Source organism: Ovis aries, chromosome X, assembly GCF_016772045.2.
Source record: "Ovis aries strain OAR_USU_Benz2616 breed Rambouillet chromosome X, ARS-UI_Ramb_v3.0, whole genome shotgun sequence".
Lineage (NCBI taxonomy): Eukaryota > Metazoa > Chordata > Mammalia > Artiodactyla > Bovidae > Ovis > Ovis aries.
Genome location: NC_056080.1, coordinates 79059885 through 79076649, shown reverse-complemented (window position 1 = coordinate 79076649; position 16765 = coordinate 79059885). Strand labels below are relative to the sequence as shown.

At 47.1% G+C, this 16765-nt stretch overlaps 1 protein-coding gene across 3 annotated transcripts; it reads right to left on the bottom strand.

Moving 5' to 3' along the window:
- Positions 1-8315: 8315 nt before the first annotated feature.
- Positions 8316-15782, bottom strand: LOC114111496 (melanoma-associated antigen 10-like). 3 transcript variants are annotated; one of them, XM_042241874.2, is made up of 4 exons: positions 15755-15782; positions 14901-14993; positions 14681-14812; positions 8316-14548 (listed from the first exon to the last, which is right to left on the bottom strand). In XM_042241874.2, the coding sequence occupies exon 4, from the start codon at positions 14526-14528 to the stop codon at positions 13734-13736; it is 795 nt and encodes a 264-aa protein (XP_042097808.1). In that variant the 5' UTR covers positions 14529-14548; positions 14681-14812; positions 14901-14993; positions 15755-15782; the 3' UTR covers positions 8316-13733. The 3 variants fall into 3 exon arrangements, with proteins under 3 accessions (XP_042097808.1, XP_042097807.1, XP_027819069.1); XM_042241873.2 differs by lacking the exon at positions 14681-14812 and having other exon boundaries at positions 15469-15782; XM_027963268.3 differs by lacking the exon at positions 14681-14812.
- Between the last annotated feature and the right edge of the window lie 983 nt (positions 15783-16765).

The following is a 16765-nucleotide window of genomic DNA, read 5'->3' as shown; positions in this document are numbered from 1 at the left end:
AAGTTCATGGTTCACGTATTGCTGAAGCCTGGCTTGGAGAACTTTGAGCATTACTTTCCTAGCGTGTGAGATGAGTGCAATTGTGCACATCTTTGGCATTGCCTTTCTTTCGGATTGGAATGAAACCTGACCTTTTCCAGTCCTGTGGCCACTGCTGAGTTTTCCAAATTTGCTGGCATATTGAGTGCAGCACTTTCACAGCATCATCTTTCAGGATGTGAAGTAGCTCAACTGGAATTCCATCACCTTTACTAGCTTTGTTTGTAGTGATTCTTTCTAAGGCCCACTTGACTTCACATTCCAGGATGTCTGGCTCTAGGTGAGTGATCACACCATCATGATTATCTGGGTCATGAAGCTCTTTTTTGTACAGTTCTTCTGTGTATTCTTGCCACCTCTTCTTAATCTCTTCTGCTTCTGTTAGGTCCATACCATTTCTGTCCTTTATTGAGCAGATTACAACCAACAAAAAATATTCAGCCCTGTTTCCTGCAGTGGAACAGAAGTCTTCCAACATGGAAAACAATAAATGGGATCATGGTGTAAATAGAGAATCTATGGCAGTTTGTGTCCAACTTACGGGGACCCTGAATATCAGAGGAAGGGGTGTGGACCTTATGTTACACACTAAGTTGCTTCAGTCATGTCAAGACTCTTTGTGACCCTATGGACTGTACTTTTCCAGGCTCCTCGTTCCATGGGATCCTCCAGGCAAGAATACTGGAGTGGGTTGCCATTTCCTTCTCCAGGAGATCTTCCCTACCCAGGGATCGAACCTGCATCTCTTATGTCTCCAGCATTGGCAGGCAGGTCCGTTTCCCCTGGTGCCACCTGGGAAGCTTTTCTTTTATGGGTGGTAGATAATTAAGCAGCAGAGTGACATGATCACACCTGAGCTCCTCTCATCCTCCCCAGTTCCTTTTGGGAGTGGGATTTGGATCTGTTTTCTTATATACTATCCTCACCGGGTATGAGGAAGGCCTAAATGTTCTCACTTTGGGATGTACTTATGAATATCTCAAAAGAAGGGCCCATTTAAGCTCCCGTCTAAGAACAATCCTTTGCTCATTTTGAGATTAAGGTGTTTCAATAAGTCACACATTCAGTTCACCTGTGTTCTCTTTATTCTTTCAGGTCAAATTCCATCCAGTCACAGCTCAACATCATGGCCCAAAATGCTGGAAAGCATGAAGTCTTGATGAGGAGCTGAAAACACCAGTTGAGCATCTTCATTCTTCATTGTGTATTATGGACTCCCTATCCTATGGTCATGTGCACCATTGTATTTCCATCTGAATTCTGACTGTAGGCCTATTTTTGTGCCCAGGTATCTATCACCTCACTGTCTTGACCTCTCTGTTGCTAGAAGGGTGGATTTGCTAAACTAACACTGTCTCAGGTCCTTTTGACTTAAGCAAAAGTGAAACAGAAGTACTAAATACTTGTTTCACACACTCACTTTTCTGTAATAGTGACAGGAAGGCCAGGCCTGGAATTCGGACTGTGAGGGTACTTGTTTCTTGTGTACTGACATTTAACACATACACTGTCATGGAAGGGCCAGAATGTTTATCTTCTTAGAAGAGTCAAAGTTGTCTGTATCTTGGAGGTGCCAGAGGAAAGGCGCATCCATCCTTTCCTTTTAGGTAAGGACTGGGTTTTATACTTCTGGAAGTCATCAGAATATTGTACTCCTCCAAACCTAAATTGCCTTCCTATTGTGCCTAGTTGGTCCTTGCCTCCTAAATGCCACTTTGGTTATCCCAGAACTTGGAGGACACGGGCTCAGCTTGTCATTCTATGAGGAGCTCTTTCTTGCCATCATTTTGTTCTTTCATGGCAGTGATCAGATTTTGGGATTTTTTAAAGCTACCTATGGCCTAAAATGGTTCTGTCTCAGTTGGTGACGGAAGCGTCAGGCACCTCTCCTACAGATGTTTGCAGAGGTGTGTTTGCGCCACTGCTCCTGTTTGTGTTTATGGTTGTGTTGACCTGTTGCATGTGCTACTGCTAAGTCGTGTTCAACTCTGTGCGACCCCATAGATGGCAGCCCACCAGGCTGCCCCGTCCCTGGGATTCTCCAGGCAAGAACACTGGAGTGGGTTGCCATTTCCTTCTCCAGTGCATGAAAGTGAAAAGTGAAAGTGAAGTCGCTCAGCCGTGTCCGTTTCTTAGCAACCCCATGGACTGCAGCCTACCAGGCTCCTCCACCCCTGGGATTTTCCAGGGAAGAGTACTGGAGTGGGCTGTCATTGCCTTCTCCGGTTGCATGTATTGGGGGCCAAATAAAGTTGATCCAACCAGATTGCAGGAGCCATGAGTAAGACATTAACTAGCAAACACTTTCTGATCTCCCACGGAGTGCCAAGGACCATGGTGGACACCAAGACCACAGAGCATGACCAGTAACCCTTACCCAGAGGAGCTCACAACCTTGATAGCTTAGTTGCTCCAAAGTTTTGACTATTCTTCAGAGTTCTGATAAAGTTGGTTGTTACAATTTCTGCTTGAGTTTTTGAAGTTTCTGAGGTTCTACACATTTTCTTTTTAGAAAAATTTAAAATGTGATATCCATTCTCGAATAGTTGTAGTACACATCAGGAGTGAGTGGGGTAGTTTCTGGATTTTGAGGAATTGTACGATTCCATTTAAGTTCTTGAATTTATCTACCATACATAGATTTGTTCTTAGTGTTTCCTTTTTATCTTTCCAACGTCTTCAGTGTAGGGCTTGTAGAATTGTAGTTATAGTCAGTATTTCATTTCTGGTATTAGTCATTTGTCCTCTCTTTTTCGATTTTGTTTATCTGGCTAGAGTTTTATCAATTTTGTTGATCTTTCCAATGAACCAGTTTTTTTTCCCATGATTTTTTTTTCCTCCTATGTTTCTAGTTTGTTTTCAGATTGCTTTGGGTAAAGTTTTCTCTTCTTTTTCTAAGTTAAGGTGGGAGCACAGTTTATTGCTTGAGGTCCTTCTTTCTTAACCTAAACATTAAATGTTATAATTTTCCCTCTTAACACTGATTTAGCTGCATGCCATGAATTGTAATACTTTGCACTTTCCTTTTAATTCATTCTATTGCAGTTTCTGCTTCCTTGAGACTCTCTTTGACCTATGGATGGTTGTTTAATTTCCAAGTGTTTTGAGATTTTCTTCTCCTTCCATATTGCTTGATCTCTATTTTCATTCCTTTCTTGTCAGAGAACATACTCTGCATCATTTACATGTTTTCAATGTCTTTTGAGGATATAGGATTCTGTCTTGGTGGATGTTTCCCATGTACTCGAAATAAATGTGCATTTTGCTGTGGTTGATGCAGTGATGCTTCGATCCATAGTGTTTGTGAATCACGCAGGGCCCAGCCTGCCCCTTGGGCAATGGTTCATTTCTCCATGCTTTTGGTATTCTGCCTAGGGTGAAATTCCTACATGCACAGCTCAGGTCAAACTCAGGAGTTCCTACAACATGCTGGAATCCCTTGCTCATATTTGCTCTTCTCCACTCTCTGCCCTCACTCTTTGGCTACCAGGAGGCTCTCCTTCTGGTCCTCTCACGCTGAGTGGGGGTATTTAGTTTCCTCCCTCTGTCGTGTACTTCCCTTAAATGGATTCACCTAGGTCACCAAGCGGTGAAGTAATACAAAAATGGCACAACAGTCACTTCTCACAAATTTTTTGTCTTTACAGAGAGAAAAAACGCCCTCCCTCAAAATTTTAGGTGTCTACCATGCTGTTATTGAGTCTTCCACCACAGGGTTACAAATCTAGACCTGGGGTTTTTGCTTCTATCCATGTTATAAATCCCTCAGTATGTTCATGCTACTTTGCTTTACACCAGGGATCAGCAAATTTTCCCAGTAAATGACTAAATTGTAAATATTTTTGTCCTTGTAGGTCATACATTTTCTCTGAGATAGACAGATTTTAAATTTTATTTTTGTATTATATTCATAATAATTTTGTGTTTAATGTATTCATATTTAATGTTTATGATTAATTTAGTTACTTAATTGATCTATTTACTTAATATTAAGGTTTAATTTATTTAATATCGGAGTGTTCATTGGAAGGAGAGATATTGAAGCTGAAACTCTAATATTTTGGCCAGCTGACGCAATGAGCTGACACATTTGAAAAGACCCTGATGTTGGGAAAGGTTGAGGCAAGAGGAGAAGATGACGACAGAGGATGAGATGGTTAGATGTCATCACCGACTCAATGGAAATGAGTTTGGGTAATCTCCAGGAGTTGGCGTACTGCAGTCTATGGGGTCGCAAAGAGTTGGACACGACTGAGCAAATGAACTGAACTGAATAGTATAACAGTAATTAGCTTTATATTTTTATAGTTAGTCTTTAACTCATGTTCTTTTTTCTTAGAGGGTCAATTTACATCCAGCATACCACAGTCTATGTAGCTGTCATATTTCCTTAAATTTCTCATTGCAGGGATACTTTCTCAGACTTTCCTCTTTTTTTTTTTTTGTTTTTTTTCTCTCATGACATTGACAATTTTGAGGCATCCTGGTTAAGAATATTGCAGGGACTTTCCTCATGGTCCAGTGGTTAGGACCCTCTGCTTCCACTGCAGGGGCCGTGGGTTTGATCCCTGGTTGGGGAACTAGGATCCTGCATGCTGAGTGGCCAACATAATTTAAAACATCAAACTAGGTTGTGGCAACCACGAGTCCCTCTTTATCCCTCTGGACTTTACTCTTGAGCTCCACACACTGCAGGACACTCTGGCTGTCCACTGAGTTAAGTTCACAGCTATTTGAATATCATGGTACTTTGCTCACCTTAAAGGACAATTTCATGGACTCCTACAAGAAAGCAGTGGAGTTCTAGGAAATAAATTACAGCCACTCTCAGCTCAGCACAGCTTCTGCAGACACTGGCGTTTACTCATCACAGGAGCAACTGCTAAAAGTCATTGGGAGACATGGAGTTACCACGTTAGAGATCATTTCTCCAGTTCCCGGAGGGGGAAAAGGGTGTCCTCAAGATCTTACCCTGGAGAGCCAGCTCTCCGTGCAGCCCCTCTGAGCTGGCGGGGGTTGGCAAAAAGGGTTTTGTGGAGGGAGACTGGGTAAGACCCAGATACGGATGGAGTAGGGGTAGAGTGGCCCTTGTCCTGACCTCTGTAAACCTTGACTTTGGGTTCAACCCTAGAGCTGGCTAAATGGCCTGGGAAGCCCATGGTCAGAGCAAAGTGCCCTAGAATTGAGGATCCTCTACCTTAAGAATGAAGATCTCTGTTTATCTCTACAGATATTGCAACATATATGCTCATCTCTTTGGGAATGCTTCTGGCTCCTGACTCCTGGGCAGGGAGGCCTTGGCTCTAATCCAGGGCAGGTGGGTCTCTCTCTGAAGCTCTTCATTCAGATAACTGGAACCAAGAGTAATTTATCACTTTGTGAAGGATTAATCAAATGTGTTTCAAGTTCACTTCAAAGACAGTTCAAGTGATGAAAATATACAAGACACTTGAGGGCCATAGACCAGGTGCGAAATTCAGAATAGGACTTTAGGAGAGCAGAACACTATGGAGATACTGTTAGACAGTCTTAACCTATGTCTTCTGCTCTGTTACATATTCCTCTGTCATGTGGTGTTTACTACTCTTGACTGTGTGGCGGTAATTGTCAAAGCTGGGAAATGGACTCACATTGTTCTCTGTTTGCATGTGGGGAGAGAGGTGACACTTTCTGAGTAACAAATCTTTGAACCAGGAAAGAAACTCTTAACCTGCATGTGTCCTCCAGTCCCATCAGGTATTACTGATGTTCAGTCAGGGGAGGTAAGGGAATTTGAAATTTAAAAAGTCTGACAATGTACAGATGCCAACTTTAAAACACTAAAACAAGCAGAAACTGGGATGACCCAAGAGGGATGGTACGGGGAGGGAGGTGGGAGGGGCGTTCAGGATGGGGAACAGGTGTATACCTGTGGCGGATTCATGTTGATGTATAGCAAAACCAATACAATATTGTAAAGAAATTCGTCTCCAATTAAAATAAATAAATTTATATATTAAAAAAAAAGAAAAAAAAAAACAAGCAGAAAAGGATTCTGATCTGCAGACTGGTTTCCAGAGTGTTATATGGGATGCTGCACTGGAGCCAGAATTGACAGCATCTCCTAAGGGATGTTTCAAATTTTGCTCACACTGAGAACTGTTTCTTGCTCAAGTCTGGAAGCGTCACATGGGTGAATGACACCACCACTGCAGTTAGGTTTACTCCACTAGAAGAGAAGCCTCGCTAGCAAGGAGGGATGGAGTTCAAGCAAAAATCTTGACATGTTGATATGATACATTTATAAATGGTGAAATGATTACTGACATAGTATTAGTTACCACCTCCATCCTGTCACATTTCTTTCCTTGTTTTTTTTTTTTTTTTGTGGTGAGAACGTATAAGTTTTACTCTCCTAGCAACAGTCAAGTATTTGATACAGAATTGTGAGCTATAAGCATGCTGCTGTACACTGGATTTCAAAACTTGTTAGTATTATAAGTGGGGGCTAGTACCCTGTGAACAATCTCTGCCTATTTCCCCATCCCCTAATTCTTGGTAAGCACCACTCTTTTCTCCATTTCTGTGTTTGTCCTTTTTACTTCTTAAATTTATTTTTATTATTTCTTTTAATGTTTGGCCTTGCTGCTCAGCATGTGGGATCTTAGTTCCCCAAGCAGGGATCAAATCCATGCTCCTTGCATTGGAAGCACAGAGTCTTAGTCACTGGCCTGCCAGGAAAATCCTGTTTTGTCCATTTAGGATTCCACATGTAAGTGACAACAACTGGTATTTATCTTTTTCTGTCTCACTTCTTTTACTTAGCATAACGCCCTCAAGCTCCTTCCAAGTTGTTGCAAACGGCATGATTTCCTTCTCTCACATGGCTGTGTATTGAATGTGTCACATCTTTATCCATTCATCCACTGACAGACACTTAGGTTGTATCCACATTTTGGATATTGTGAACAATGACGCAATAAATGTAGGAGTGAAAATATCTTTCTGATATCCTATTTTCATTTTCTTTTGAAAATACACTCAGAAGTGGAGTTGCTGTATCATATGGTAGCTTCCTTGATTGTGTTCTTTGACGCACAGACATTTTCTCTTTTTAATGTGATGAGGTGCAATTTATGTGTTTTCTTTTTTTTTTTGCCTCTGTTTTTGGTATCATATCCATGAAATCATTACCATCTAAAATATTTCTAGATATATAAATAAACACAAGATAGGAAGTACACATGTAATTCTTTGCTCTGTCAAGAAAGAGGTCCCCAGAACTCTTTAGTACCAATGAGCACAATTAGTGTACAGATCTAGGTTTGTCAACACCATTCAATAATAAAAGGAATAAAGGCTCCATGGAAAAATTGATGATTCTAGAATTGGGTTAGGAAATATGAAAAATGACCCTGGAGCATCCTTGTAGGGTGTGAAAAAAAAAAGTGCTCAAAAAATATTTAAAAAACGAGGCAGATCTCAACAAATATTTCACCATAGAAGATAAACAACAACAAAAAAAAGAAAGAAAAAAAATCAAAGCTCATATACCCAGATATTGATGTTTACCAGAGGTTGGGGAATAGGTTGTGGGCAAATAAAGTGAAGATCAAAAGGTACAAACTTCCACCTATAATTTAGTTATGGGGATGTAATGTACAACCAAAGTTGTGATAAAAATACTGTATTGCATATTTGAAAGCTGCTAAGTTCTTATACAATTAAAAGATGCTTTCTCCTTGGAAGGAAAGGTATGACCAACCTAGACAGCATATTGAAAAGCAGAGACATTACTTTGCCAACAAAGGTCCATCTAGTCAAGTCTATGGTTTTTCCCGTGGTCATGTGTGGATGTGAGAGCTGGACTGTGAGGAAAGCTAAGTGCACAAGAATTGATGCTTTTGAACTGTGGTGTTGGAGAAGACTCTTGAGAGTCCCTTGGACTGCAAGGAGATCCAGTAAGTCCATTCTAAAGGAGATCAGTCCTGGGTGTTCATTGGAAGGACTGATACTAAAGCTGAAACTCCAATACTTTGGCCACCTCATGCAAAGAGTTGACTCATTGGAAAAGACTGATGCTGGGAGGAATTCTGGGGCAGGAGGAGAAAGGGACGACCGAGGATGAGATGGCTGGATGGCAACATGGACTTGATGGACGTGAGTCTGAGTGAACTCTGGGAGTTGGTGATGGACAGGGAGGCCTGATGTGCTGCGATGCTTGGGGTCGCGGAGAGTCAGACACGACTGAACAACGGAACTGAACTGAAAGAAAAATAACTTTTAACTACATATGATAATGTGATAAATAAATTTATTGTGGTGATCAAAAAAAAAAAAAAAAACAAACAAAAAACGAAGCAACATTTCCAGGGGTATGACAAAGTTATTCACAAAGGGAACTGACAGGAAGAGCTCCCAATGGCCAATCTGAGAACAATTTGAAAATGAAAATATATAAATTTGTATTGGAGTTTAACCCAAAGTGTAATATAAATACCATGAGTCCATACTGAGAAAAAATTAATGATTTCTTAATTACACAAACAAAGATAGGCAAATCTCCCACAGAGAAAAATTCCAGTTTATGCAGACACTCCCACTTCTAGAAAGTGGAGCATAACTCCCTACCCCTGAAGCATGGACCATCCATCGTGACTTTCCTCCTAGGAGGACAGGATGGAAATGGGGCATAAAACAATCACTTTATCGCACAGACACCTGACAAGCACTACCTCAGCCAGATGATCAATGAGAGCATCATCAGTGATCAATTGTGCTGATAGAATATACACTTGATATGATGTGATGAGAATGGGATTTTTATCAGTAATATTCCTCCGGCAAACTCGTAATCCAAGACGAGGCATGAGTACAATATCAGACAAATCCCAATCAAGGGACAGGGACATTGTACAAAACATCTACTGAGTACTCCTCAAAACTGTCAATATCATCCAAAACAAAGAAATGTTAAAGCGAAGGGGAACCCAAGGAGACATTACAACTAAATGTTAGGCTGGTTTCCTGGCCAAGATCCTGGAGTGGGTAAAACCTATAGAAATCTGAGTAAAGTATAGGCTTTAGTTGATAATAAATAATGCATCAATACTTCCTCATCAATACTTCCTCAATAATTCCTCAGTAATAAATGTATCATATTAATGTAAGATATTAGTAATAGGGAAAACTGGGTGAGGGCATATGAGAAGTCCACGATTTTCACAAATATTACTCAAATCTTAAAGGGTTACAACGGAAAAGCTCCAATTAAAGTCTATTGACAGTTTCAAAATAATAATAATAAAAAAAGACAAGGAATCTTTGGGGAAAAGATGCTGAGTATGTTTAAAAAGGAAATAGAAAGGAAACCAAACGCAAGCACACAGAGCCTGTAAGTGTGAAACAACCCTTCCTAAATTATCTTCAGCTGTTCTTCTCCCTTAACCTCCAACCCCATATAATATACTAACGGGGCCTCTTCCACCACAGAAACATCTCTGGATCCACTTTTTTCTCAAGTCCCACAAACACTGCCCTGATCCAATCTCATAGATGTTTTGCCTGGAGGTGGCAAGAGCCACCACCTGAGGCCAGGGGTAGACCTGGAACCCTGTATTGCCCCAAATCCACTTTAAGATGTCTGCCAGTGTTATTTGCCACAGAAGAAGTCTGGCAAGTTCCAGCAGGGGTCAGTGTATTGCCCAATATAAGAGTCGAGAGCAAACCTTCAGATGTGCATACATGTGAACGTGCTCAGTCGCTCTGTCATATCTGACTCTGCGACCCCACAGACTGTAGTCCCCCGGGCTCCTCTGTCCGTGGGATTTCCCAGGCAAGAATACTTGAGTGGACTGCCATTTCCTCCTCCAGAGTACCTTCCCACCCAGGGATCAAACTCGCGTCTCCCACATTGCAGGCGGATTCTTTAACACTGAGCCTCCAGGGAAGCCATGAGGAAACACAGGGCCTTCTCAGAAGAGCAGAACATTCACTGAGACTCCTTAAGCCAGGGGAGGCGCCTGTCCAATCGCTGATGCCCTGGGCAAGATCAGCTTGGGAACAGGGTGGTGTGTTTCCACACAGAGGCTGCTGCAGAAGATGCTGGATCCTAGAAATGACCTCCAGATAAGTCGGTGGGGGCAGGGGGCAGTTTGGGTCTCCTAGCAGCCAAAGGCCTGAGGTTCTTATGTACCCAGAGCAAGAACACAACCACACCTAACAGTCATATCAAATAAGGGGCATGAGGAGTACCTGTTATGAGAGCTGTCACGTATCCATCCTGGAGGGAAACCCGGGGCTGTGGTCCTGGCCTTGGCCCCAGAGCACGGATGTCCTCATGGAGGCCGGGGTGGCAGCTCACCTGCAGCAGCATCTGCTCCCCTCTCCCTCTCCTGGCCAGTCCCGGGAAAGTCAGATGGGATCTCCAGGGGCTTGCTGCTTCCACCTCTCTGGGGCAGCCGACCCTGTGTGCAGCCTGCACCCCTGGGACACCAGATTCCTCTCCTCCCTGGTTCCTTTCCGAATCCCCATTGGAGTCTGTGGCCTCTGGCACCTAGGAGAGCGTCCTGGGTATGATCCCTGCCATCTGCTAGAGCCTGTCCTCTGCTCAAACAGCCCGACTGGCTCCTAGCTGGCTCTGCGGGTGGCTGACCAGACACCCCTCTGCCTCTCTTATTCAGGCTCAAAAGCCATGACCTAACAGTCACATTCAAAGACCCTGCGTTTACTCCAACACGTGGGATTCCACAGAGAATGGTCGAATACACCTCAGGATTATATAGATGTGCCCCACACATCCACGGCAATCATTACTACTGACCCACCACGAGGAGACTCGCCCAGGGGCTGCGTCAAGTCCTGCGGGCTCGAGCTCAAGCACCATGGAAGGGGATGCTGCTCTGGGACTTCCAGATAAAGATACACACGTGAGGTCATCAGGACCAGGGCCTAAGCTGTTCTCAGTGGGGATCCGGAGAGGGGGCCAGGCAGGACAAAACCCAAGGCCAGGTTCTGAGGGAGAGGGGGCACTGTGGGCAGCAGGGGTGGGAGGCCTCATGACTGGGGCCCATGAGGAGTATGCTCCCAACCCCAACAGGGAATTTTGGCAGCTGGCTCCTGTCCTCCTGATGGAGACTGAGCAGAGCCCCGAAGGGGCTGACAGTGCCTCTCACCGGGGGTGGTGGCAGGCTGTGGGTGGGGGTGGGTGGAATTCCTGCAGCCAGCTCCCTGTGGGCCAGCCTCTCTCAAGGGTCAGAAGTGCAGGACTTTAGTCCCTAGGAGAGAAGCCTCACTCAGAGTTGTCTATGTCTGTGTGTTGTCCTGACTTGATTAACTCCCAGGCACCTGTGTCCCTCAAAACAAATGGTCGTGACAAAAAATGCTTCTTTTCCAAATTCACTGGTCACGGGTCATCACATGACCCTTCCAAAGTGAAGAGGCCTGGCAGGGCCGTGTCCCCATGTGTGCACGGAGAGAGGAAGACAAGAAGTAACTGAACACCTGCTGCTTCTAAGTCACTTCAGTCCTGTCCGACTCTGTGTGACCCCACAGACGGCAGCCCACCAGGCTCCTCCATCCTTGGGATCCTCCAGGCAAGAACACTGGAGTGGGTTGCCTTTTCCTTCTCCAATGCATGAAAGTGAAAGGTGAAAGTGAAGTCGCTCAGTCATGTCCGACTCCTAGAGACCCCACGGACTGCAGCCTACCAGGCTCCTCCGTCCATGGGATTCCCCAGGTAAGAGTACTGGAGTGGGGTGCCATTGCCTTCTCTGACTGAACACCTGACATTTCTCCAATTCCACACTGCCTACCAGATGCTCAACAAACAGCAGCAGTTAGAACTTATAATGACAAAAATCTCCTCTGTTTTGGGGAAGAGAGTCTGAGCAGGTCACATGGGTCTTGAAATTCTCAACCATTTCCAAGTGTCCACTATGTGGCAGGTGCATGTATGTAGCCAGAATCACATCTTCTGTTCCTGTTGTTCTCTGGCACTCAGCAGGGAGAGCTGCCCCTTCAGCCCCCTGCACCCGCCCACACACTGGACTGCAGTGACCTCACCACTTCCTGAGGCCGGAACTCGCTCCTGTCATTTGATGCCAGGCACAGCCTTAACCTGTTGAGTCTCTGCTGCCTCCACACTTCTGAACCCGCCTGAAGCCAGGGACGCTGGTGGATGTTGCATCTTTTTTTTTTTTTTAATATCACAGCAAAAGAGACACAGATGTATGGATGCTGCATCTTTTCTGGCTAGTACTTATTTCTTTTGTCATTTGGATCTCAGACTCTGAGTCTCAGATAAATAAAAAAAGCAGTCAAAATCGCTGCTCTGTGCGTTTTCCTCTTAGAGGTTATGTTATTCAACCTGGGTGTATGTGTGTGCTTGAGGGGTGTGGAGCAGTGTCTTTCCCAGCTGGGAATCAAAGTTCCCAGGATCCAGTCACCCGGCAGGATTTCTCCACTTAGCAGCTTCTCTTCACTCATTTCATCCCTCTGATAGCCAGAGCATGGGCACAAGTGACCAAAATTAAGTCCAGATGACCAAATAAATGGTCATTTCAATATACTTGGTAATCTGCTTTCCCAGGACAGAGAGTAGAGGGCCAGCCCAGGGAATACTGGGCCATACTTCAAAGCAACATTTGCTCTTCTCCAGGATTCTGAGCAGATGGTGGGGCAGTGGTAGAAAACACCTCCTTTGCCCCTGTGGTCAACAGCAATGCAACAACAGTCAGGACCCCTTCCTTCCTGCCCGAGAAAGAGATCTCTCTGTGTTTTATCCAAGATGCAAAAGGATACCTCACAGCAATGATCTGTTTCAGACTTTCCTGTCACCCCCAAGACACACTGTCTGCAAGTCAGAAGGATGCCACCATGCAGCCTCTTCACAATCACCTCCCACAGAAGGAACCCAGCTTCCCAAAGCCCCAGAACGCCCTGGCTCAGACATTGACATTGCAGCGTTCCTCTAGGATCCCGAGAGCCTCGCCCTGTGTTGCCTGGTTTAGTGTGACTAGGGGACTTATCTCCACCTTCTTCATGTGACTATGGCTCCTAGATCATCGCTCAAGGTGTGGGGGGTGTCCGGCTTCTCCCAGTGTCCCCACTGCTAACCCAGCCTTTCATGGAGCAGTGGCTCCATAAAGGTCTTTGGAATACACGAGCCGGTGAGCAGGGGGCTCAATTCATTATCCGCTAATTCCTTAAATAACCCAGGCAAATCCAAATGAACAAGACATTATTTAGTTTTTGAAAATGACACACGAGAAGGACAGAACCATGAATTCACTACAATTGCTTTTATCATCTCTTCCATCATCAATATTACTGGCAAGTAAGCTCACTTTTCCAAAACAGTTCTAATTCCAATTCCATTGCATCCTGTTCAGGACCACAAAATACCATGGAAGAGTCTCCAATCTCTTTTACAAAACAGCAAAACTCTTGCTCACAAACTGGGTAAGCGCAAATGCACTGTGATCAGCATCATTCACAAAGCTAAGACACTGAAGTTTATTTAGCATTCTATGAAAACAATCAAAGTTTGAAAATTTTCTAAGGAGAACTGGTGAACCTCCATGTCATCATACAGAAAACAAATGCAATGAAGCTATACACTGGTTCGCCAAACTGCCCCAGGCCCTCACTTCTGAGAAGGCTGACCGCTCCCTCTTCAATCTCAGAGCGAAGGGTCACCTGGATGCTGCTCTGGCTCAGTCCGCCTCATCGTCCTCCCTTGCAGCCCCTGCAGACTGCAGTGGGAAGGCCCTCAAAGCCCTTTGTTTGACCCTGAGCAGAAATGCCATGATTTCCCACTTGCTGGTCTCCGCATAAGCCCGGGGACCCCACAGGAACTCATAGCGAGCAGGGTGGCTGTAAGGCACCTGCCGGTACTCCAGGTACCCCTCCTGCACCCACACGTGGGTCAGAAGCGTCCTGGGCTCCCCAAAGATGCAGTGCACACTCCCAGCATACACACCCAATCTGCTGAGTGCTCCCCAGACCTTCTCCTCAGGGGCACGGTCTCCATTGCGCATGATCAGGTTGAGGACCAGCACCAGGAGGCCGGCCTTGGGGATGCTCTGCCCACTGCTCAGCATTGCGTTGCAGCTGAGGCCCAGGATGGAGACCATGATGTAGATGTGCTCCCTGGGGTCCACCTCCTTCACTTCCACGCCAAAGACCAGCTGCAGGCACTGCGAGGCTTGGCTGAAGACCACCGGGAAGTACTCCTGGTTATCCCTGAGGACCTTTTTCAGCATTTCCGCCTGGGAGGTCGGCTCCTTGGCTCGATACTTGAGGAGCAGGAACTTCATTAGGCTAGCTATCATCTCATTCAGCGCTTGGTGGGGCAAGGACTCCCCACCGCCTAAGGAGGACACTGTGGGGGAGGAGGCCGAGGCAGATGCAGCCACCCCTGCCTCAGCCCCCAAGAGCTGCGCAGTCACCAGGCCCTGGGCCTCGCCAGGGTCCTGAAAATCTTCCTCGGGCTTGCTCAGCTCACTCATCTCGACCACGAGCGTGATGCCTGGGATCAAACCACAGACAGGAGTCAGCCAGGGTGACAGATGGGGACCACGGGCCAGGCTGGGGGAGAGAGGGGCTGTGAATGGCCTCAGCTGAGCACCACACCCTGGGCGGACTGACACAGGCAACTTACAGGTCTCCTCTTGAGGGGTGCTCTCACACCTCACAGGGGCAAGCCTCCGGGGCAGCCAGTCCCCTGGTTACCGGAAGGAGGAAGTGAGGTGGCTCCGCAGGGTACAGTCAGCACAGTCCAAGATTTCCGAGGCTGACAAGGTGGGGGATTAGGCCCTTGGGTGGTCCCTTCTGTTCTGGGGTGGGGAGCCCCCGGTGCACATTCAGGGTACCCTCCTTACCTTGACTCTGGGTACTGCCTGCACCTTCTCTGCCCTCTGACCTCAGGGCACAAGCCTCAGTCCTCTGCCTTCCCCTCCTGGTTCCTGCAGCTCCTGTGAGAAAAAGGGAGGGGGCAGCTCGGGGGTATCCTGTGGCACAGCCCTGAGCCTTCTGTGACAGTACGAGGGGAGGACTCTGTGAGGACCCCCCAGTTGTGTGGTGGGAGGTCCCCTCAGGGCTCCCTTGTAGTGCTCACCTTGCCCCTGGCACCACCTGTTCCCTCCCCTCTGGGGGCCTGCATGGAAATTCAGAACAAGATCCCAGCCTCAACAGAAAGCCCTGAGGGGCTCCACATGCTGCCGAAACTGCCCAGGGCTTCCTGTGGGTCCTAGGCTGGGGACATGCTCGGTCCTCAGCTCCTCCTCACGTCCTGCCTGGCCTCCCAGCACTGACCACAGGGGCGGGGGTCTGCTTAGTCCTCCCTCGGGTTTGGGGAGTTCAGCCTCTGCCGACCTGAAGCCTCTGCCCTCCGCCCAAATAAACCTCACCTCCCGGGGTCCCTAAGCCAGAAGTCAAGAAACTGCTCACCCCACTCTAGGGCCTCCAAGAGTCCCCACAAGGGCTAGGATCCCTGCCTCCCTGTTGGGGTCTTTCCGCTTCAGTCCACCCTCGCATGCAGCCTGGCCCTCAGGCAGGACCGGAGATTGTCCCGTCCGCCATTTTGAGACTCTGCCGCTTTCACAAGATCCCCAGTCTCTCTCAGACCAGCATGTAAGAAAGGCAGACAGACGGAATGTGCTCCCAGGGCCGAGGATCTGTGGGGTTCCGTCGCTCCTCATGCAGGGTCCCCTCAGTCCTCCTTCAGGCACCTCACCTGCCTCCGGCCGGGACCTGGGATTCTCGCCTCCCAGGCGAGAATTCTTGCTTCCCGCTGAAGCCCCGCCCCTTATACCAGGGCCCCAGTCTCTCCAAGACCCGGATGTCAGGAAGTCAGACCATGCCTGCTGCGCTCATCCGACCCCCACAGTTGCCCTGGACTGACGGCAGAGATGAGCCTCTCTGAGGTACCCTCTGATTGGGGTTCAGGGTCCTCTAGTTCCTCCTCAGGGTCCTCAACTTGACACCCCACCGGACCTGGGAATCGGACCACCTAAGGCCCCGCCCCATATGCAAGGTCCCCAGTCTGAGATCCCGACCGACCGACTCAGGAAGTCAGCCCCCCTACCAGGTCTCCAGTCTGAGATCCGGATATGAGGAAGTGAAGCCACCCACGTTGGGCTCATCCTACCCCAGGGCTGCCAAGGACCAACAGCAGCTACAGGCTTCTCTGAGGTCTCCTCTGATTGGGGTCCAGAGTCCGCTCAGTCCTCCTTCAGGGTCCTCAACTTGAAACTCTGGAGGAGCTGGGCTTCTTCCCTCTGCTCACCCGAGGCCACACCCCCTTTCCCAGGTCCCCAGTTTCTCTGAGACCTGGATGTCAGGAAATGCAGCATGTGCTCATCCACCCTCTGTGTTCCCTGAGCCTTGATGTGAGGGTCCCGCCTCGGGTCAACACTAGGGGCATCCCTGGACCTGCCAGGGCTCAAGATGAGGTCCCTGAGGGATGATAAAAGGTAACCCCACTGATCCCTGCCCCTGCTGTCAGCCCTGGGCCACCCTGGTGGTGGGATGAGCACTTGGCAGCCTGTTCTGACTTCCGCATCTGCATCTCAGAGACATTAGGCAACTGTTAGAAGGGGCAGGGCCTCAGATGGGAAGAGGGGGAGATCTTAGTTCTTTTGAGGGTCAAGGTGAAGACACTAAGGGAGGACTGAGAGGACGCTGGACCCCAGAGCAGAGTGGGGTCTGGGAGGACATAGGGCAGATGAACCATGGTGCATTTCCT

Coding starts and splice junctions, on each gene's coding strand:
- LOC114111496 (XM_042241873.2), bottom strand. CDS start 14,528: ATGAGTGAGCTGAGCAAGCCCGAGGAAGATTTTCAGGACCCTGGCGAG.